The 22,648-nt window shown below is 38.5% G+C and overlaps 1 protein-coding gene across 3 annotated transcripts in view; it reads right to left on the bottom strand.

Annotated features, from left to right (window-relative positions):
- Positions 1-22,648, bottom strand: part of HEPH (hephaestin) — a 75,574-nt gene that overhangs the window by 36,242 nt on the left and 16,684 nt on the right. For all 3 annotated transcript variants that reach the window (XM_053666510.1, XM_037135619.2, XM_037135620.2), the window contains 7 exons: positions 20,527-20,658; positions 18,278-18,489; positions 17,207-17,357; positions 14,675-14,887; positions 2,910-3,123; positions 1,195-1,334; positions 280-411 (listed from right to left, as the gene is read on the bottom strand). In XM_053666510.1, coding sequence (XP_053522485.1) covers positions 280-411; positions 1,195-1,334; positions 2,910-3,123; positions 14,675-14,887; positions 17,207-17,357; positions 18,278-18,489; positions 20,527-20,658 — 1,194 coding nt within the window. The remainder of the gene's footprint in view (positions 1-279; positions 412-1,194; positions 1,335-2,909; positions 3,124-14,674; positions 14,888-17,206; positions 17,358-18,277; positions 18,490-20,526; positions 20,659-22,648) is intronic.

The raw sequence follows: 22,648 nt of genomic DNA, 5'->3' as shown, positions 1-22,648 counted from the left end.
TCAGAGTTAAGGCCAGTATAAGGCTCCCTGTGTAACCAATGTTAAGGGAACTTTGATAAAACAAACAAACAAACAAACAAACAAACAAACAAAAACTAAGGTAGCCTGTTTTAGGACTGAGAAAAATGAGTGTTTCATAGAGACAACTTCAGGCTGTGGCTTAGTCCTGGCTAATACTCCTGTTTCAGTTCTCTAACAGCAAATGTTTTAAAGGAGCAAGGCAGAGGGCCGAAGAAGTGCTTCACATCCTTTTTCCCTTCACTAAGTGTTGCTACTCACCAGGCTCAGCAGCCAGTGGCCAGCCAGTATTAGATTCTAGCACTCCATGGGCATGCACAGAGTAGGGGCGGCTTGCATTATTCTTGAACACCACAGTTATGATATCACCAACCTCTCCTCTAAGAAGTGGACCTAATATATTCAAAAGAAGAAAAAGTCTCATCAGTGGAGTAGTGGAACAGGGACATTAAAGGCATTTAAAGAAGGGGACATACATAGGAACTCCCTAGAATTAGGGGTTTGCCATAAGAAAGGATCCTTCTGAGCTGAAAATCATGACTGGCTTCATTTTTTAATTCAGAAGCACTTAAAGTGATACTGCTACACACAAAAGTGTACTTCATCAACAGAATTGTATCTCCAATTACCCTCACTTTTCCCATCTCAACTCTCTCTAAATAATACCCAAATTTCTAGAGAATCAGGGCTATGAGCAATAACTGTTAATTAGGAGTGAGAGCTTTACAGTACAGAATTGCTGGGCTCTCTTAAAGGGCTAGTGGATGGATCCCTTCTGTACAAGGGCAAAATGATGAAACTCACTGGCCCCCACAAAATTGAAGAAACTGCAGCAATAACTAAACTGGGTGCAAGGCTAATACTGGTTTCCTGTACCATTTTTCTACTTTTTGATATTTTTACATTCCCTTGCCTTTAGCATTAAAAAAATCTATCATCCTCAGAGATCCATAGATATAGCAACCTGGAATAACTTAGTTCAGATTGCAGCAGAATTCATGAATTCCTCCCTTTTATTGCTTATTTTCATGGCTGTTTTATAAAACATGACTATAGTTCCAGTACATCATAAAGAAAAACTGATAATGGGAAATAGGAGGCCTTCCTGATGTAACATAACCCCTCTTGGACCAGCACAGGCTTCTAAACACTAGGAAGAAAGTGGAATTCCCTTACCCAAGATTCCTAAGTGCTCCTCTGGTCCAGTCCTTGGCCGAGGGATCCTGAATGTGCCATCAGTGTATTCCCTGAATACAGCTTTCTTGTATCTGGAACCCAGTAGCCCATCCTTGTTGCTCAGAAAGATGTGACCATAACTAGAGGAATCCAAAGACTGGTATCAGCACTTGGCCCTTAGTTCCTTAAGCCCACCGGGAAGTGAGGTCAGACTCAAGTTCATGTCACAGATAGAAGGAGGGGACCTACCTCTTCTAACATAAGATTCCTGAATATATTGGCTGGATACATGCAACTATAGATGGTAAATTTCAATATCTATTTATGTTATCTTGTTTGTCATCATGAAAATAGGAATTTGTATTAAAATTTATATGGCAAGAACACTGGGATAACAATCAGAAGGCCTGGTCTCTAGCTCTAGCCTCAGTGGTGTCTTAGATGAAAATCATTTTATGAGAGCACAAGGTACATATGGAAGGAAAGTAGTAACTGCTTCTGCTGCTGGAGGGTAAGAGATGGGGACAAGTAGAAATCTTACAGATTTCTCCTTATAGGATGCTATCCTATTTACAAATGTCTTTGTTATTTATTTTATCATTTGACATTACCAATAGGCTAGTGAGGTAGGTATGTCCCAGAGGTGGATTCAGAGGTCCAGAAGTGAAAGAACATATCTTCATTGATACATCAGCCAGAAATAGAGCCAGAACTTGAATTCAAGTCTGCTGTTCTTTCTCTATCTCCTTCTAGTCAAGTTATTTCTAGTATACCACATCATTTTAAAGATGAGTAAACCAAGGCTCAGAAAAGTGTAGTCACTTTTTCTAGGTAGGGTGCATAACAAGTTAGAAAATGGGCTTCAACCTTTAATAACCAACATAAAAAGCAAGAATTGGCAAGTGAGAGTACCAAAAATAAATTCTATTGGAAATTGTTAAGCTGTACCTCAATTTCTATTCTTCCCTTTTTCTTTTATAGTAGTAGAATCACCTACGTTTTAGTTGAGTGCATGGCTGCCAAACAAGAAACTACACTTCCCAAACTTTCTTGTGCCTAGGTATGGCCATATGGACAAGTTTAGGATAATGGGGTATGTGAGAAAGTAATGTACACAACTGCCAGGTCATCTACACAAGTGCTGCTTTCCTTGGAATTGTTTCCCCTTTCTTGATACATGAGAATGATTACAATTGGAACAGGCATCCTAATTCCAGAGATGAAGGCAAGTATTATATGTGACTAATTCATCTACTGGCCCTGGACTGCTCATGTTTATTCTATTATGCAAACAAGAAATAAAATTCTAACTTATCTAAGCCACTCTATGTTTTTCTGCCATACAAATTCATCTGTCCCTTAGTGACATTTTTTCAAGGAATAGTTGACTTTGGTGTTTTCAGTTCCTTGAGTAAGTGCTCTATAAAATTTAAGTCCCAATAGAGGTGCTTCTGGCTAACCAAAGGAAAGAGGGTGAAGATTAAGAACACGAGAGTGTGTTCCTAATTTCAACCCCACAGTACAGCAATATAGAAGAAGCAATGAATTCCACTTTACCTGCATTCTACTCCCTGTACCAAAGACTAGATGTTGGTATCTAATCTCTGTTGGTATCTTATTAGGTTAAGTCCTTCCTTCTTTCAGAATCTCAGTAGCCTCCTTATTTCTAAAATGATACAGCTTCTGAAAGTGTGACTTCTTTTCTGAAGCCTTACCTGTCCTTCTCAGACTGGTTATGCCATTCCAGTTCCCAGCTTCTGTCAGGGCAATAGTCCCATTCTACCTCTTCTGCCATGATATAGTAGACTCTTGCAGCCTGGTAACGTTGGCGAGGGACAGCTTGGTGGGCAGGACACTGGGAGACATTATAGATAGCCTTCATCCCTGCTTCTCTATGGCTGCCTTCCTGGCAGTAAATCTCAAATGTCCCTGAGAAAGAAGAAAGAACAAAACCTTAATCAGAAAGCCCCTGTAGGAACCTGGGGGATTTCATGCTTCTCTCTAGGCATACTGCAGAGAATGGGTACTTTCAGATAAGATTAATCTATGCATAACATAAAAATTATTACAAATATATTGAGAGCAATGGGCACAAAGGTTAAGAGTTCTAGCTCCAAATATGCACTGTCTGGGTTTAAAACTAAACTCTGCCACTACAATGACCAGTTCTCCCATATTTATCCATGTCTTTCTAAGTTTTAAACCTAAAAGTCTCAAATCCCTGGAAACTTCTCAGTTATTAACAAACTAGGATGTCTGGTAACCTTATCTGACACATTAGCTGTATAATCTTGAGGCAATTTTTACACCTCTGTATATTTCAGTTCCCTTATGGTAAAATGGGCATAATTTCAGTTACTTCATTGGGTTGTTATAGAATTAAACAGAATAATATACATGCATTGCTTAGCATAGTATATAGTAAACATTCAATAAGTGAAGCTGTAAATAATTAACTGAAACTGTAATAATAATTATTCCAAGAAAGGTCTTGACCAGTTGTCTGTCTTTTTAACCATGTAGCAAAGAAATAAAGGTGGGCTTAAATAGATATATGAAAAAATGAACCTCTTGCTAAGTGAAATAAATTAGATGGAAAAGGACAAGAACCATGCAATTTCACTCATATATGGAATATAAAACAAAAAAGTAATTAAAAACAAACTCATAGACACAGACATTACAGTTGTTACCAGGCAGGGAGATGGGAGGAAGATGAAGAGAGTAAAGGGAGTCAAATATATGCTGATGGAGGGAGACTAGACTATGGTCAGGGAGCATACAATGGAGTATACAGATGTTGTATCCTAAAGTTGTAAACCTGAAGGGAGAGGTCCAAGATAGCAGAGGAGTGAGTGGGAGTTATACCAACCACCTTCCAGGACTAATCTAGAATTATAACTAAGTTGGTGGAGAAATTGTCTGGAACAAACAATTGAACAAGAGTTAGAGAGAAGCCTTATAATCATGGACAGACAGAAGAAACAGTTTCAGTACAATGTGACTGTTAAGGAGTACACAAGAGATGCATGAGGGCTGGCTGGGCACCCACAGGTGGCAGCTGAAGTGCTGGAGGGATATCTAAGTGGCTGGTTGGATCCCCCTAAGAAATGTGAGGTCTAAATCCTAAGCTGGGATCCCCAGCTAGAGCACCAGAGCCCTAAAAGTACACAGATAACATCCAGCTGCGAAGAGCAGCAGGGTTTCTCTATGTCAGACATGGACAGCTGGAGACACAAAGAGTCATTTAAAGGGCCAATGCATAAATTTTCATTTGCAGCCACTTACCCTGTGCTCTGGCAAAGGCAGAAGGGCACAATGGACTAGAGATGCTTCAGGAGAGACTGGGGGTGGAGGTTTTGGGGAGAGAACTGAGGGAGTAGCTGCCAGGATCCCTGTGCTGAGCCATCACCCATACTGCAGGAGCTATCATGCTCAGTCAGTCCACTCCCCTTCAAATGGCAGCAGCCTGAGGGGAAGCAATAGCCCAACTCCAGGGGGATTTCTGCCCCACCTATGGTGCTTAAGCTTGACAGCTGAGTGCAGAGTGACTAGTTTAACAGCTGAAGGAGTCAGCCACAGATGGTGGATCCCTTGTAGTCTCAAACAGGCTGCCTAAGACCAGACTGGGACACCATTTGACATTAGCACAGGTGAATCCAGAAAAATAAAACAGTGGTAAATACTAGATGCTACCAAGATCAAATCTACAGCGGTCTTCTCCGTGATTTGCAATATTTTTGTTCCTGTATAGCTTTTTAAAAAGATTTTATTTATTTTTGGAGAAAGGAAAAGGGAGGGAGAAAGAGAGAGAAACATCAGTGCATGAGAGATACAGTAATCCATTGCCTTTCACACTCTCCCAACTGGGGACCTGACCCGCAACCCAGGCATGTACCCTAACTGGGAATTGAACCAGTGGTTTTTCAGTTCACAGGCCAGTGCTTAATCCAATGACCAACCCCTTCCAGAGTATCCTGCAGAGCTTTTAAACATTCATTTATTGTCCTTCAAGTTTGTGCATATTAAGTCACTAAATGTTTATTTTAATACATATATTTTGCTCCTCCCTTCTCTTGTCCCATTTCACCTTATTGTTTCCTCTTATTATTTTTGTCTTAAATTTTGTTTTCTCTCTCACTACAACTTGTTTCTAGTCTACACTCTTACTATTTCTCCCCCATCCAGCCTCTCAAAACCGATTTTCTTGTCAAAGGTCATCTCACATTCTTTTTTCCACTTTTAAAATACCCACATTCTTTCTCCATCTTTAACAATTTTTGTTTGTTGGTTGTAAATAGCATAGTTGTTGTTGCATTTTTTCAATTTTATCTTTAGAGCTTCACTATTTTTGTATTTCAAATCTCAAATTTCACCATTCTCCTCTCCTACTCTTTTATCTCAAATTTTAATATTTTTCCTGTCTTAGCCTATTTTCCTTCTTTTTCTTTTTCATCCTGCACTTTTTTCCTTTTCCTTTTTGTCTCAAATTTCAACTTTTCCCTGTCTTAGCCTGTTTTGTTTTTGCTCACTCTTAGTATATCTTCTCCCTCTATCATCTCAAAATCACTTCCCTTTCCTCTAGACATCTCTTAAGCTTTTCTTTCATTTTTTACCTCTTACTCACATTTCACCAATATTAATTTTAGCTCATGTGTTGTTCATAGTGCTGTGATGGTTCTTTTCACCATTTGGTTCTTATTTTTAATTGTGTATTTAGTTTTTTTTTCTTTTTCTTTTTCTTTTTCACTTTATTTTATTTTTTTAAATTTCTGTTTAATCTTAATGCTGTATGCTTCCCTTCTCTCACTATACTCTGCCTTCTTCATTCCCTATTTTATTTATGATGTAAATTTTACTTTCTCTCTTCACATTGCTCCAAACCTTATTCTTATTAGTGCTCTTCCCTCTACCCTCTCAAAATCATTTTTCTTACAGTAGGTCATTTCATATTTTCTCTTTTTTTTAATAGTCTTAATCTCTTTACACCTTTATTAATACTGATTCATTTGCTGTTGATAGTGGGATTGTGTGTGGGAGTTATTTCTGCAGGTATGGGTTTGTTTCCTCAGCTTTGTGGTTCCTGGTAGCATGTACATAACAGCATACAAGATGTGGTGGGTGGAGTGACTATCAGTCAACCAGATGGAGGGAAGAAGCCACCAAAGAACAACCCAACAATGATAAAAAACAAATTACATCCAGAGAGACAACATAAATGGCATAAAGGACATCCCCAGAGCATCAAGTTCAGGTGATCAAGGAGACTACACCACTGAATCCCACAGGTCTCTTAGCATAGAAGTTCACCCCACAAAGAAAGAGAGTCAAAGCATATCAATTTAAGAAGCAGAAGCAAATAAGAAAAGTGTCTCCTAAAATGGGGAGACAAATAACCCCCAATTGAAAGGAAAGAAGGAATCCCCAGAAAGAGTGCTAAATGAAATAGAGGGAAATAAACTATCAAATATTGAATTCAAAATTATGGTTATAAGGAAGCTCAATGAGCTAAGAACTGCAAAAACTACAGGGAAACTGCAAGAAACTCACTGCAAACTACATTAAAATGAAAAAAGTCATAGAAACTATCAATAAGAGGCAGGAGGAAATGAAATATACAATTTATGAATTGAAGTACACAGTAGGAGGAATCAAAAGCAGGCTAGGTGAAGTAGAGGATTGAATCAGTGAGCTGGAGGACAAAGAAGAAAAAAAACTCACAGAAAGAGCAAGAAAAGGAAAAAAAAGACTAAAAAAGAATGAAGATGAGTTAAGAGAACTGCAGGACAACGTGAAATGTAGTAATATCCACATAACAGGCATACCAGAAGGAGAAGAAAAGGAGCGAGGAACAGAAAACCTGTTCGAAAAAGTAATGATGGAAAACTTCCCTAATTTGATGAGAGCAAAAGTCACACAACTCCAGGAAGCACAGAGGGTCCCAATCAAAATGAACCCACAGAGGCCCACTCTAAGATACATCATAATTAAAATGGCAAAAATGAATGACAGAGAGAATCTTAAAGGCAGCAAGGGAAAAACAAGAAGTAACATACAAGGGAGCCCCAATGAGGCTGGCAACTGAATTCTGAACAGAATCACTACAAGCCAGAAGACAATGGCCCGAAACATTTCAAGTAATGAAAACTGAAGTCCTGCAACCAAGACTATTCTACCCAGCAAGACTTTCATTTAAAATTGAAGGGGAAATAAGGAGTTTCCCAAACAAAAGAAGGCTAAAAGAGTACACCTCCACCAAACCAGTATTGCAAGATATACTAAGGGGACTGCTATAAGAAGATGGAGGAAAATGAGTGAGAAGAGAGGAACACAGGTACAAAGGGGGAAATGGTAATGAATAAGTACCTATCAATAGTAACTTTAAATGTAAATGGACCACATGCTCTAATCAAAAGACACAGGGTAGCTGAATGTATAAGAAAACATGACTAGTTTATATGCTGCTCATAAGAGACCCATCTCAGAACAAAAGACCTACACAGAATGAAAGTGAAGGGTTGGAAAAAATATTCCAAGCAAATGGACAGGAAAAAAATGCTGGGGTAGCAATACTTATATCAGACAATATAGACTTCAAAACAAAGGCCATAAAAAGAGACCCAGAAGGTCACTTCATAATACTCAAGGGAAGAATCCATCTAGAAGACATGAACATTATAAACATATATGCACCCAACACAGGAGCACCCAAATATAACTTCAACGATTCTCCACATAAGATCCAATATTATCTTTAACAAATATAATGTAGAGCACATTGCTTCCTTGCTTTAAATGTTACATTTATACTCAGAATACAATCGAAACTACTGACTATGGTCAACAAAGCCTGACACTTTGGCAAGTCTCTGGCCAACCTGTACGACCTTATGTTATCTCACTCTTCTCCTAGCTCACTACATTCTAAACATACTGGCCTTCTTTCTGACCCTAAAACAAGCCATGCTTTCTCCTACCTTTGGGTATTTGTACTCACTCTATCTCTGTTTGAAACATTCTGCTCAGATATATTCATATAGCTCCTTTCTGCTCATGATTCAGGTCTCTGAGTAAATGTTACTTTCTCCAAAAAGGCCTTCCCTAAATACCTTTTCTAAAGTAATCACTTTATCATATCATTGTATTTTTTCCTTTTTAATATATTTTATTGATTATGCCTTTAAAGTTGTCCCATTTTCCCCCTCTTCATTCCCGTTCACCCTGCACACCCCTCTCCCACCATTCCCCACCTTTAGTTTATGTCCATGTGTCACAAGTTCTTTAGATTCTATATTTCCCATACTATTCTTGCCCTCCCCATCTATTTTCTACCTACCATCTATGCTACTGATTCTCTGTACCTTCTCCCCCCTTCTCCTCCTCCCACTACCCTGTTGCTACCCCTCCATGTGATCTCCATTTCTATGGTTCCACTCCTGATCTAGCTGTCCTCTTAGTTTGCTTTTGTTTTAGGTATGGTTGTTAATAATTTCAAGTATGCTGTCCTTTCATTGTTCATATTTTTTATCTTCTTTTTCTTAGATAAGTCCCTTTCACATTTCATATAATAAGGGCTTGGTGAGGATGAACTCCTTTAACTTGTACTTATCTGAGAAACACTTTATCTTCCCTTCCATTCTAAATGAAAGCTTTGCTGGATAGATCAATCTTGGTTGTAGGTCTTTGGATTTCATGACTTGGAATACCTCTTTCCAGCCCCTTCTTGCCTGTAAGGTCTCTTTTGAGAAATCAGCTGACAGTCTGATGGTCACTCCTTTGTAGGTGACTGTCCCCTTATCTCTTGCTGCTTCTAAGATTCTCTCCTTCATTTTAATCTTGGCTAATGTAACTATGATGTGCCTTGGTGTGTTCCTTCTTGGGTCCAACTTCTTTGGGACTCTCTGAGCTTCCTGGAATTCCTGGAAGTCTATTTCCTTTGCCAGAATGGGGAAGTTCTCCTTTATTATTTGTTCAAATAAGTTTTCCACTGGTGGCTGTTCCTTTCCCCCTTCTTGTACCCCTATAATTCGGATGTTGGAATGTTTAAAGACGTCCTGGACATTCCTAAGCCTCTCCTCATTGTTTTGAATTCTTGTTTCTTCATATTTTCCTGTTTGGTCATTTTTTTCTTTCTTCTGGTCCACTCCCTTAATTTGAGTCCCAGTTTCCTTTCCATCACTATTGGTTCCCTGTGCATTTCCCTTCATTTCACTTAGTTTAGCCTTCATTTGTTCATTTAATTTGTGACTAAAATCAACCAGTTCTGTGAGCATCCTGATCACCAGTGGTTTAAACTCTACATCTGATAGGTTGGCTATCTGTTGGTCACTTAGAAGTATTGGCTCTGGGGCTTTGAGCTGTTCTTCTTGAGCCATAATATTTTGGTCTGTTCGCACCTGTTCTGCTTGAGGTGTGGAGCCTAGGTGTTCACCAGGGTGGGGCGACCCAGTGGCTGGGTTGTGATGCTGTATGTGAGGGAGGGGTCAGAGAGGAACAGTGGCATTTGTTCCACTCTCTCTCGGATTTTGGTCCCCTCTGCTGCTTCCCACAAGCAAACCTGGCCCCCTTGGTGCTGGCTCTTGAGAGTGTGGGCCTATGCACCTTCCAGGACCCTGTGGGTCTCTCCTACAAACTCTCTGTGAGCCTGGGAGCCTCTCCCAGAACCTCAACCCTGAAAGTCTTTCCAATTGGTGCTTTCAGGCTCTAATTTTTGTTGCTGGGGCCCTAGCCTGTGTGGTCTGTCTCACTGCTCGCTCCTTCACTTGGTTTATCTGTGCATGAATGTGTGACCATGATAAGCCAGCCCTCATTAGGGGCCCTCATTAGGTTCGCCCATTGCCACCCCACACCTGGGATCTGCCAATCACTGTCTGCACTCCTGGGTCTGTCTGGCTGATCTTTCCTGTGCAACCCCGCTCTGCCAGTCACTGACTCTACCCCTCTTACTGGTCTGGCTGAATAGTTCGTTGTTGTCGGACTTCCATACAATTCAATTTTCTGTGTTTTGGTTGCATTCTTGTTACTAAAACTTTATTGTCTTTAAACTTGGTTGTGCAAGGAGGCACAGTGTTTTCACCTACACCTCCATCTTGGCCAGAAGTCATATCATTGTATTTTATTTCCTTCATAATATAGATCATGATCTGAAATGATCTTATTTTATGTATGTGTTTTATGTGTTTATTGCAGATAATCCCTCACAGTAGTGATCATGTCTATCTTTTTACTCCCCTTCTCTAGACTTAGCACATGAATCATGTGCAATAAGTGTGTTGAGTGAATAAATATTTTTGCAAATGAATGACTGGATTACACTATCAAAAAGCCATGCTTCAAGGATTGATGTGGAGAAGAAAGTGTGATTAACTGGAGAGGATGGAATCAAATAGAAGACATTTGGGGAAAGTCATGTGACCTTGGACTAACACATTATCTGCGTTTTCTCATAGGGACATTGCTGCCTAGGCTACTTCTATTTTTAACACTTTTTTGCCTTGGTGTTTGAGTCTCCTTCTCCCACTTTGACCAATTATTTTCCACCTCCTTATTCTGGCTTTTCCCCCCTACCTCTTTACTGTGTATTTTTGCCTTAAGTTTTCCTTCCTATCACTTTATATATGCATATACTTGAACTGTGAGAATATCTAAATCATTCTAATTCTATAAGCTTTAAATTTCTATTCACAACTACCTACTGTGAAACCTACATGACCTAGATTTCACCAGGATCTTAAATTTAGCATACCCCCAAAGGAGAACTTTTGGCCAAAATCTTACTACCCCGCCCATGCTTTCCTATTTGCTCACTTGATTAAAGATACCACATCTAGGGCACAAGCTAGAAACCTCAGACATCCTTTTTCCTGTGTAGCACCTCAACAAAGCCCAGTCATCCCTCTTAAATATCCCTTAAACTCTTCCCCTGCTCACCATTGCTATTGTTCCCACTCATCAGCAGGGCTCTCATCTTCTCTTGCAAGAGCCTGCTATTCAACTTTCCCTTAAAACTTACTTCTTGGTATTCCTCAATAGAGCAGGTATTAGAATTCTGCATGAGACTATTCTTCATTGCTTAATAATATCCTACATATTTCAGAAAGTTTTAGCATCTCTGACTCTCAACCTTTAAACAACAGCATAGCTATCACCATATTCCCAGTCATGTAGCTAAAAGTACCTTTATACATTTCCAAACACCTTTTACCATATTAGCTTGAGTTGACAAATATTGAATCAAATAAGTCTATGAAACATTCTCCACATAGATACTGTTTCCAAGCTACTGCCTGTATGGTTTATACTGCCTAAAATTTCTTCCTCACAACCATCCCCTATCTTTGCCTGGTAACAGTTTACTTATTCTTAAAAGGTCAATTTGAATGTCTGCTTTCAGGAAAACTTTACAAGTCAGGCAGAAATTATTATAGCTTCCTGTGTGTTACCATAGCCCTTGGCAGACAACATCATCATAGCCTTATGAATATTGTTTACATACCTATCTCCCTCTCACACTAAATGTTAACTGCCTTATTCATCCTCACATCCCTAATATTCATACCAATAGGTGAAAGGAAACAGATAACTATACTATGGGGAAAATGTAATTGTAATAGAAAAGGAAAATAAAAGAAAGAAAAACAGAAAGACAAGGAGAGAAAAAAGTTACAGATTGAAGAAAACAGGAAGAAAGAAGAAAAAAGAGAAAGGAAGACAAAAATAAAGAAAGGGACTGAAAGAGAAGAAAAGATGAAGGATAAGAAAATGAAGGAAAGAAGAAAGTATAAAGAAGAAAAAGGAAAAGAGGTATAAAAAGAGACAAGAAAAAACAAAAATAAAGTATAAAATAGGAAAAGGGAAAATGAGAGATGAGAGGAAAGGAGAAAATACATTGCTCTACCCTTTTTATCTGCCACTTTTCCTGGCTATTAAAGCTCTACTATCAGTAGTTCTGTTCAACAGTTGATTTATATATTATACAGTATATTTTAAGCACAACATGTCATTTCTATTCAATGAAATATAGGCTTATTAAAATTTGAAGCACAGCAAAAAGAGGATAAAAAATTACCAAAAAACCCACACAACTGAAACACTCTGAACAGTTCGCTGAGTTTTTTCTGAGTACTTGTTTCTCTATTTTGTTAAACATAATTGTGAGCCCCCAGCACGCAGCATCTTCAATCTCTCTGGTGATGTATTTAAGTAATCCAAAAAGTTGCACTATTACATATGTATATTTAACAATCTCCATCACTATTCCTTTTTCTAGAATCCTAAAGCAATATTCTGATCCTGGCTTTTCCATTAACTGAGTACTTTTGCCCTGTCTTTAGAGAGCTACTCACAATGATCTCTCTCAGTCTCAATCAGAGAGCAAGCCCCCAGGAGAAGAATGAAGGAAACCTCAGATTCAATATATCATCTAGAAGGAAGAATCAGTAGGAGTTGATGAAGAATGGGTAAGAAGAAAATGAAGAAAAATAGAGCCAACATGTCTAATCTGAACAAAGCATTTTCCCTTTTCAGGTCTCTGTCTCTTCCTCCCATTAATAAAATAAGTGAATTAATTATCTTAAAGGTCTATGGCTGGAGTGGCTCAATGGATTGAGCACTGGCCTGCAAATGAAGGGGTCACTGGTTCAATTCCTAGTCAGGGTACATGCCTAGGCTGCAGGCCAGGTCCCCAGTAGGAGGCGTGTGAGAGGCAACCACACACTAATGTTTTTCTTCCTCTCTCCCTCATTCCCCTCTCTAAAAATAAGTAAATAAAATCTTTTTTTATAAAGATTATCTTAAAGGGGTTCTACCATTTCCAACATTCTATGACTCGAGAACTCTTCAGAAAGCAGAAAGAGTTTGAAAGGTCTGGAAAATGCAATGGTAAGATAAATTCTGACTTTTGCTGGTAAGAAAACTTTGGAATCCTGACAAAGCATAACTTTTCAAGCTTTTACTCTTATAAACCTATTCGCATCTTCTCCTCCCCATACCAGATCAGAATGTTTTTAAGCAATCTAAGACCACCATGCTTGGGTCTCAGTGTGGCAAAAAATAATTTCACTCATCCAAAGTAAGAGCAAGCCCTGGGGAGGCACATAGACATGGCTGCAGAGCCTGCCTAATTTTCTAGGAAGGAAATTAAGCCTAGGATTTGGCTTTGGGACCAAGGTTCAAGAGAAAGGTCTTTATTTAGAAGTTCCTCACAGGCCTCACTAAAAGCACTTGTTTCTGTTGTTTCTTCCAGCTCTATTAACTACTGTTTTTAATTTGCTAAATTCTCTCCCAGACCAAAAAAAAATACCCAAGGTAGATGAGCAAAAATGAGAACCCAGATGTCTGTGGAGACCAGCTTTATGTCAAATGCCTATTGAACCCAGTGCCAGGATGAAATTAATAAATTGCCAAGGAGACTTGTTTTGCTTGGGGATTTTTTTTTCAAATACAAGTGGAATCTACAGAACTAAAATAAAGTTTAGTGGGAAATGCATGTAACTGACAGATTTTCCTTATAAATACTATTGCCATCTACTGCCTAGAAAAAGTATATACCTTAGGAACTGCAAAATCAAATTATTGCTGCATTATTAAATGTTAAATGTAGATGGAATCTGAAGAAACATTCAAGTCAAATTCCTTAGTGAAAGAGAACGAGAGAAGGAAATGGAGAGACACAGAGAGAGAGAGAGAGGGAGAAGGCATAGAGGGAGAAAAAGAGGAAAGAAAGGGGAAGGAGGGAATGGGATGGACAGAGAGAGAAAGAAATCATTCCACAGAGAGAGGAGTGATTAGACCAAAGTTAAACAGCAAGTTACTGAAAGAGCCTAGACTAGAAGTTTCTGTGCTCTGATTCTTGGTCTAAAATGGTTACAGCTAACCCCCACCTAATTCCCAACCAGATTTTGCAGAAATCCTCACAGAATACCAGAGTTGGAAGTGCTTATAGGTACATCTGATGGACCTCCCTGCACCAAAGAACTGTATGAAATCTCTAGATGAATAAGGAGTTACATGGCCAAGTCCACCCTCTGCATGTATAAAAATTGTCCCTTTTATTGTTCACATTGTTACAGATGTCTCCCAATTCCCACCTTTGCCCTCCTTCACCCAGCCCCCACTTTTCTCCATGGCCTTCACCACATTGTTGTCTGTGTCCATGGACCATGCATATATGCACGTGTTCTTTGGTTAATCTCTCCCAGTGCCCTCTACCACCCTCCTGACCCCAGGCAGCATCCTTATTTCTCAAATGTTGTTCCAGAAAGAGCTTCCTTAGTATTTCACTCTAATTTGCCTACAGCCAAGATGATAATCCAAATAACCACCACATGGACTGCATATTGAGGAGGGAGAAGGCAACTGTGATTTGAAAATTTCCTAAATACCCTCCACAAGAACCTTCTTTTCTTTTCACCAGCCCCCCTCACCAAGCCCCATGCCCAACAAAGCCTCTCAGCACAGGGCCAGCTGCTAAGGTACTTACCGGGGTTGTCAGGCTGCATGATGGCCATGGCAAAGGTGTGAGGAAAGAGCATGGCAGCACTCTTTCTCATGCCCTGAAGCTGCACAGTGTTGCCCTGGAACATGACACTATGCACATCACTCTCTGTGCCCAGGCCGAGCAAGTGCCAGGCCACTGTGTCACCTTTGCACATGTCCAGCCTGGGCAGGTTAGAGAATAGAAACCCATTAATAGCTGGAAAACAAAAACACAAGACAGGACAGGGAGATGAAACCAGGCTACTCGGGCACCGGCCAGCAGCATGGAATCACCTCTGCACTATAAAAAAAAAAAACTTTAAATTTCTGAGTCATCCACAACTCCTCTGCCCTCTCCCCTAAGTCATTTTAGTTCTACTCATGAAGATCTGCCCCTTTGAGATGAGGGCCCAACCAGCCTTTCTGGCCTCATCTACTGATCCTCTTCCACTACACTTCACATCCTTGAAAAACTGAACTACTCTCCACTACTACAACCCCTTCACACATATACAAAAGTACTAACCTCTCTTATTCCCACAGTCTTGAAACTCTCCTTCCTTGGCTTCTGTAGCACCACATTTTCCTTTTTCTCTTACAACCTGTTTGATTGTTCTTTCATCTTTTTCTCATTATCCATCCCTCTGTAAAGTGTTGGGGTTCTCCAAGTTTTCATATTCTGTTTTCAAACTATGTCCTCTTTTCTTCTATGTTACTACTGCTCTGGCTCTAGCCCTCACCATCTCTGGCCTGAACTCCTGCAAAAGCCTCATTCCTGGTACCCCTACCTTCAGTCCATCCTCCAACTTCTTCTCACACACAATTATCCTGTGAGCTCTACTCACCTCTGTATGCCCAAAGGCTTATTGGACACTTGTTGACTGCACATTCTCTCCCTTGCACTGCAATATATTGTACTTTCCCTCTGGTCTCTCTCCACAGAAAACTGCTACTCATCCATCCATCATGCTCCAACTTAAATGTTACCTCCCCAGTGCAACAGTAATTATCCTGTCTCTGGTTTCCATAAAACTTTTTCTCAACAAAATTCTGCCATATGACTTACCACAGGAGCCAGTGATTTATTTACAGATCTATCTCCCCCACTAGATTGACCTAAGAGGAAGAACATTTTTTTCTGTATATGTATAGCTAAGTACTTAATATGTTACCCAATACTAATCAGGTGTTCCATAAATTCAAACTGGAATGAACTTGGTTTGCAAGATGGTTTTAGTTTTTCCAGCTCACGTAACTGACTTGTAAGAAGTACCAAGAGATGGAGCCAAAAGACAAAACACTTGTTCCTCATTCCTTCGCACCTTCTATACTCCCCTCAAAATATATAGAGAGGCCTGCTTGAAGCTTGCCTGTTTTCAATGTTCCCACATCCACTGGAATTAGCTTTAATGAGTAACCCTATTTGGTAATACCCTGAAATGCTGATGAGAACATTGCTAACCTTCTGATTCTGCTTCACTTACCTACAATGTCTGATTGCAAATCTATTCAGCCTTCAAGACCTAGTTCAAGCACTCCCTTCTTCCAGAAATCCTTTAATTGCATTGTTCCTCATTAATGTTCTCCTCCTTTGAACTCTTAAAATGTCACTTAAAATCTGTTCTACACAATTTAGCATTTAATTATAGTATGCCTTGGGCTCTTTTATATTGTTTTATGGGTGTTAGTTTCATCTCACTGCAAAATGATGAGAGGTCCTTGAAAACTGGGACCATGTCTTTGTATTCATTCACTCATCTGCCCACCTACTCATTGATTGGTAGTTCCTTTGTTCATAATCATTTACTGTGTACTAGACATTGTAGAGGATACAAAGATAAGAAACAAACCATACTCACCTTTAAGGATATTACAGTTTAGCAGAAGTAAAAAACAAATGTAACAATTAACTAAAATATAGGTGGGTATATGAAACTTGCTATTAAAATAGTTTAATAGATATGCAATAGTGTAATAGCTCAGAAGGTGTCATCATCCTGGGTTCAAGTCATAAAAAAAATTGGAGTTACCTTTTGAGTACAGCTTTAGAGAATGAAAAAAATTTCCCCAGACTATGGGCAAAGATGTAAGCAGTGGGGTTTGAACTTCAGGGCAAAGCGTTGCAAAAGCATGAAATTAGAAATGTACAAAGGACATCCATACAGGGGAAAATAGTCCCATTTTGCTGAAGCATGAAGTTGTGGAGCAAGCACAATGGAAGAAAAAGGAGAAGGATATAAGCCTGGAAAATTGTCATCACAGCTTACTCTTCTCAGTCTATAGTGGATTTCTTCTGGGGAATCCTCACTTCACAGTACTTTTATACAGTGCCTCTGATCCTGTGTAACACAGGAAACAGCCCGAGAAAGTGCTAAGTATAAGATCTCTTGTCAGGTTTAATCCCTCAATCTAGCTAATCTCTCGGGTATAGCTTACCAGTAGAATCAATATTTTCAGAGATGGGTCACAATTAAGGTTCAAGTTTACTTATATCCTCTCAGTTGTAGCTCAGAACAAAAGCACTCACTCCCCATACCATGCATCCGATTGGAGTCTTGGAAACCCATGACATCCTCTGAGAGTAGTCGAGAATCCAACATAGCAGCTTCTTGATTGGCATTGCTGTACCAGCTCTTGTTCTCATCCAATACAGTAAAAAGGAGAAAGAATTCTTTATCCACCCCTTTCTGTATGCCCAGTATGGGAGAAGAGAGGGAAAAATGACAAGTTTCAGCAGCTGTAGACTCAGATGCTCCACACCCAATGATCCTTGATTTTTTCCCATTTCCTGTTCCAGACACAGACCCAAGCTCATATCTCCTGACTAGAACTGCAGTTGTTACTTGGCAGTTTTTCTTCAGGTAAACTAAAATAATAGGTGGGTGAAGGAGATCAGAATAAAGTGAAAAGACTGGAAGTGAGGAGTGTACAGAAGGGAGCAGGAACGAAGCACAAGATGTAGGTTATGGAAAAAATACAGAATGTGATAAAAGAGAGCCTATATTCTCCTGGGGAGAAGTAGTAAAAGGTAGCTAGGAGATCAGGGGGAGGGCTCTGGGGGGCTTTGAAAATAAGAGACAAAGTAATTATAATTGTTAATATGCTATTAATTATTATTACTACTACTAACATTTACTGAGTTATTATTATGTACCAGACACTGTGTTAAGCATTTTATATGGATTATTATAATTAATCCTTACAGATACCCAAGATATCTTCTTCCACTGTTAACCCTTTACTATAGATGAAGAAACTGAAGAAGAGAGAAAACTGTGTAATCCAGCAAGACTACACAGCTAGAAATGGTGGGGTGTATCTAAAAGAAGACTAGCAAATACTAAAGATTTAGGAATTTGGAGCAAGGACTAGGGGATACTGAGGCTAAAAAATAGAAAGGATCAAAGACTAAGTATGATGTGTGTTAGTGAGTGAAAGAATAACATGTAAAATAGCTTGAAGTCACCAACTAAATTCTGATTCAATAGCTTGATTATTTTTTTCTATTCTCTCACCTCTAGAATCTAGTTCCATGCTTAACTCCTATTTGGCAACCCTGCCTCATCTTCCTCCCAACAGACTTTCCAGCCAGAAACCTTGGCAATACCTGTTTGCTATCTGCACCCAAAGCACCAGCCTTGCACACTAGTAGAGGGCCCACCAGACCAGAATTTGTATCTCTTATGGGATCTACAGCAGAAAAGTACATCCAGGTGAGACAGGCAGGATCCTGAGCACTGGGGCCTGCATGGGGGGGTACTGTCCATCGATATGTTACTTTCTCAAAGGGCTTGGCCACCAAACCAGGATGGGGTGAGCCTGCAGGGAAAACATGAAATTCATTACTTATATGGATTAGAATAAAGATCATCAACTCCAAAGAGTGAGGTAAAGATCATAAATGACAAAGGCATTTTGGAGTAGCAGCAGGAACAATAACAAGGAATATTGAATATTTAAAAGAATCCTGGGTAAGAGTCAAGACACTAGAGTTTGGTTCCTAGTTCTGCCAAACCTTGTTATATGAACAGGAGAAATTTTAACTTCCCCAAACTTTTTCAAACTCATAAGACCTAGAGGAATAAAAGGGTGTTTTATACTTATTTGGAATACCCCTCACTTGAAAACATACATTTATCTGCTTTTATAGCCCTACCTCTGCTTAAAAATTTCCAGAGTTGGGACCATTTCATCTTTGAGTGGTTCAGAAGAAGGTATCATCATTCTGGGCTTGGGTGATTAAACAAATTATACATAAGGAGTTACCTTTTGAGTACGGCTTTAGAGAATGAAAAAAATTTTCCTCAGGCTGGAGGCATGGTATTAATTTATCTATTTACTCATTGTTCCTAACTCTTTAAATTTTCAAACATACAGAAAAAATGTGAAAGTTAGTATAATAATCACCCTACCACCTGGAGTTGATTGTTAACATTTTGCATTTTTTAATTCATCTACATTTATATGTATGTATATCTACACATAAATAAACACAGTTTTTGTTTGTTTGCTTTTGCTAAATCATTTGGAAGTAATATGCAAGCATCATGACATTCTATTTCCAAACAATCAGTAAGCATTTCCTGTATTACCACAATAACATTATCACACCTAAAAAATACCCTAATATCACTAATATCCAGTCTATAGTAAAAATTTTTTAAATATCTCCAAAATGTCCCTTAAGACTACTTTTTAATAAACAGGATCAGACAAGGTTTGCATGTTGCCCTTGGTGGTGTCTCCTTAATTTTTTTCCCTGTGACATTGACTTCTTAAGTGGACTAGACCAGTTGCCTTGTAGGATGTTCTTTCAGTACAGATTTGTAACTTTGCTCTTTATGATTTTATTATGTTTGATATTTTGGTTTTGGATTAGCATCTGTTAGTAATATTTTCAGAGCAAACAAGAAACTAATTACTCAATAATCTCATTTCTATTTCCCTCCTGATATAGTAATCCAAACCATATGTATGTATTAATTTCATGCATCAAATGATTTACAATATTGTATTTGTATCTCTTATGGGATCTACAGCAGAAAGAAATATATATAATTTATTTATAATTAAATAATTTTATTTAATTATAAAATAATTTAAAAATTACATGTATAAACAAGAGGATAAGGTAAATATATTACAGTAAATCCATGGATGGAGTATTAAATAGTCATTAAAAGATTTATAGTATCATTGTGGGATGGAAAAATGGACAAAATATAATGGTAACTGAAAATATGACATAAAAGTGTACAAACAATATGATCTCAAATCTATAAATATATAGATTTTTTATTTTTTATTTATTTATTTTTTAGATTTTATTTATCTTTAGAAGGGAAGGGAGAGAGGGAGAGAAATATCAATGTATGGTTTCTTCTCAGGTGTCCCCTGCTGGGAACTGGCCCCTGCTGAGAACTGGCTTGCAACCTAGGCATGTGCCCTGACTGGGAATCAAATCGTGATCCTTTGGTTCGCAGGCCCCATGCTCAATCCACCGAGCTACACCAGCCAGGGCAATTATATAGATTTTTATAAGCACAGAAAAATATTTAAAGGTATATCAAAATATAATGGCAATTTATCTATGGATGATTTTAGTTATTTTATCATTTTCACATTTTCAAAATTCATAATACATATTTGTTATTTTTATAATCAGAAAATATTTAAAATATATCTTTTATTGAGTCCAGCTCTGCCTTGCTATAATATCATACATTTATTCAACAATATCCATACATGCCTATTAATTCTGCCTCCTTTTCCCTCCTTCACTCTGTATTTATTTTTCCTCTAGACCTACCTTCTATTACCTGCAACCCACATTAGTTGGAGACCCTGCCTGCTCACCATCATTGTACATAGTTCCCTCGTAGTCTTTCTCATAAAACACCCCATGAGGCTGTATACTGAATGGCTGGGAGGCACGATTGTAGAACATCACCTGGATGGTGTCACCCACCTCAGCCCTGATTACAGGCCCTGTTAAATGGGAAGGAGAAACAATGGAAATGAGAACAGGCATGACAAAGGATGATGGAAATAGAAAAAAGGAAGGGAAAGAAAAGGAATGTGAAAAAGATAGGAAACTTCTTTCTTTACAATAAGAATAATCCCTTCCAAGTACATCAAAATTTATAGCCATGAAAAACACATTAAAATCTGTTATCTCATTTTGATCCTGAAATATCATTCCAAGGTATACAGGGCAGGGGATATTTTCATTTTACAGATGAAGAAACTGCAGCTCAGAAAGGTGGAACTGATCTCAAATTCAAATGGTTAGGAACACAGGCAGGACCTAAAGCTAGGGCTGAGGTGCTACTACATCACCGTCAAGTCCAATTCTATTTCTCCTGCTTTTATTGCCCCAGTGTCCACAGTTGCATTTCCTCAAAGGACCCATCTAAATATCCAAGCTTGCCTCAATTCTAAGTAGATTTTGAACATATAAAATTATTATATCTTCTATCAAGGCCCTGGACTAACTAGCCTAGCCATGACCACTGGATTTTTGCTCCTCTACCTACCATCTCTAACTAGAATAGGTCGCTTTTGAGACCAACCAGAAATAGCAAGACAACCTGAGGATTTCTGCTGACTGTAACCCCAGTTCAGAGTTTCTGGAATGGTTTCTACTCAATGTCCACACCTAATGCTTCCCCTCTAATCAAGACTGGGACCAATATGCCACTTATAATAATGGATAAAACAACCAGACAGAAGATGAGTAAATAAATAGGAGACTTAAATAACACAATAAACCAACTAGGTCTAACATATAGAAAACATTGTACCATACAACAACAGATATTCCTTTCAATATATGTTGAGAGGAATACATATTCCTCTCAAGTGCACATGTGACAAATGTGCACATGAGGCTTACCTCAATAGATTTAAAAAGATATCATCTAAATTATCTTCGTCAGCTGAATGGAATAAAGTTTGAAATTAATAAAAAATTAAATTGATAATTTATTAATAAAAATTGTGGAAATTAAACAACACAATTTTTTTGCTGTTTTTTTTTTCTGCCATATTTAAAGACCTCCAGAGGAAGCTCTGTGGACATCCCCTACCATCTTCTGCCCTAGTGTTTAACATATTGTTTCCTAATATTCCTGCTGATGACTTCCTGTCAGTCTGTTTAAATCAAAAATGACATAGAAAGGAGCCCTTCGTTTTCCACAGTCTCATTTTGGATTGTTTTCTCTTCTAGCCCTTAACTTCAGTAGAAACCTCAGAATCAACTGCCCAGGTCTCAGACTCTCCTGAGTCTCCTCTCCTGAGCACCATCATGACAGTCATGAATACAGTAGCCCAGAAATGGAGAGGGAACAACACAATTTTTAAAGAACCAATGGATCAAAGAAAGAATCACACAGAAAATTAGAAAATATATACAGGCAGATGAAAATGAAAACATAACATACCAAAACATGAGAAGCAGTGAAAGTACTGCTAACAGGAAAATTTATAGCTATGAACACTTACATTAAAAAGAAAGAAAGATCTCAAATCAACAACCTAATTTTACAAGTGCATAAACCAGGAAAAAAAAAACCAAACTAAACCCAAAGCTAATAGAAAGAAGAAAATATATAATGATATATGAAATAGAGAATTAGAAAACAATAAAGAAAATCAATAAAACCAAAAGTTGGTTCTTCAAAAAGATCAACAAAAATTGACAAATCCATTTTTTAAATTATTTATTTATTTATTTATTGAGAGGAGAGAGGGAGACAGAAAGAGAGGGAAAGAAACATTAATGTGTGGTTGCTTCTCATGTGCCCCCTACTGGGGACCTGGCCTGCACCCCAGGCATGTACTGTGACCGGGAATCAAACCAGCGACCCTTTGGTTCGCAGGCCAGCACTCAGTCCACTGAGCCACACCAGCCAGGGCATACTGACAAATCTTTAGCTAGATAGACTAAGAAAAAAAGGGATAAAACTCAAATTAATAA

This window comes from Artibeus jamaicensis, unplaced genomic scaffold (assembly GCF_021234435.1).
Source record: "Artibeus jamaicensis isolate MK-2021 breed Jamaican fruit bat unplaced genomic scaffold, CSHL_Jam_final contig_457, whole genome shotgun sequence".
Taxonomy (NCBI): Eukaryota; Metazoa; Chordata; class Mammalia; order Chiroptera; family Phyllostomidae; genus Artibeus; species Artibeus jamaicensis.
This window is presented reverse-complemented; position numbering and strand designations above follow the sequence as displayed.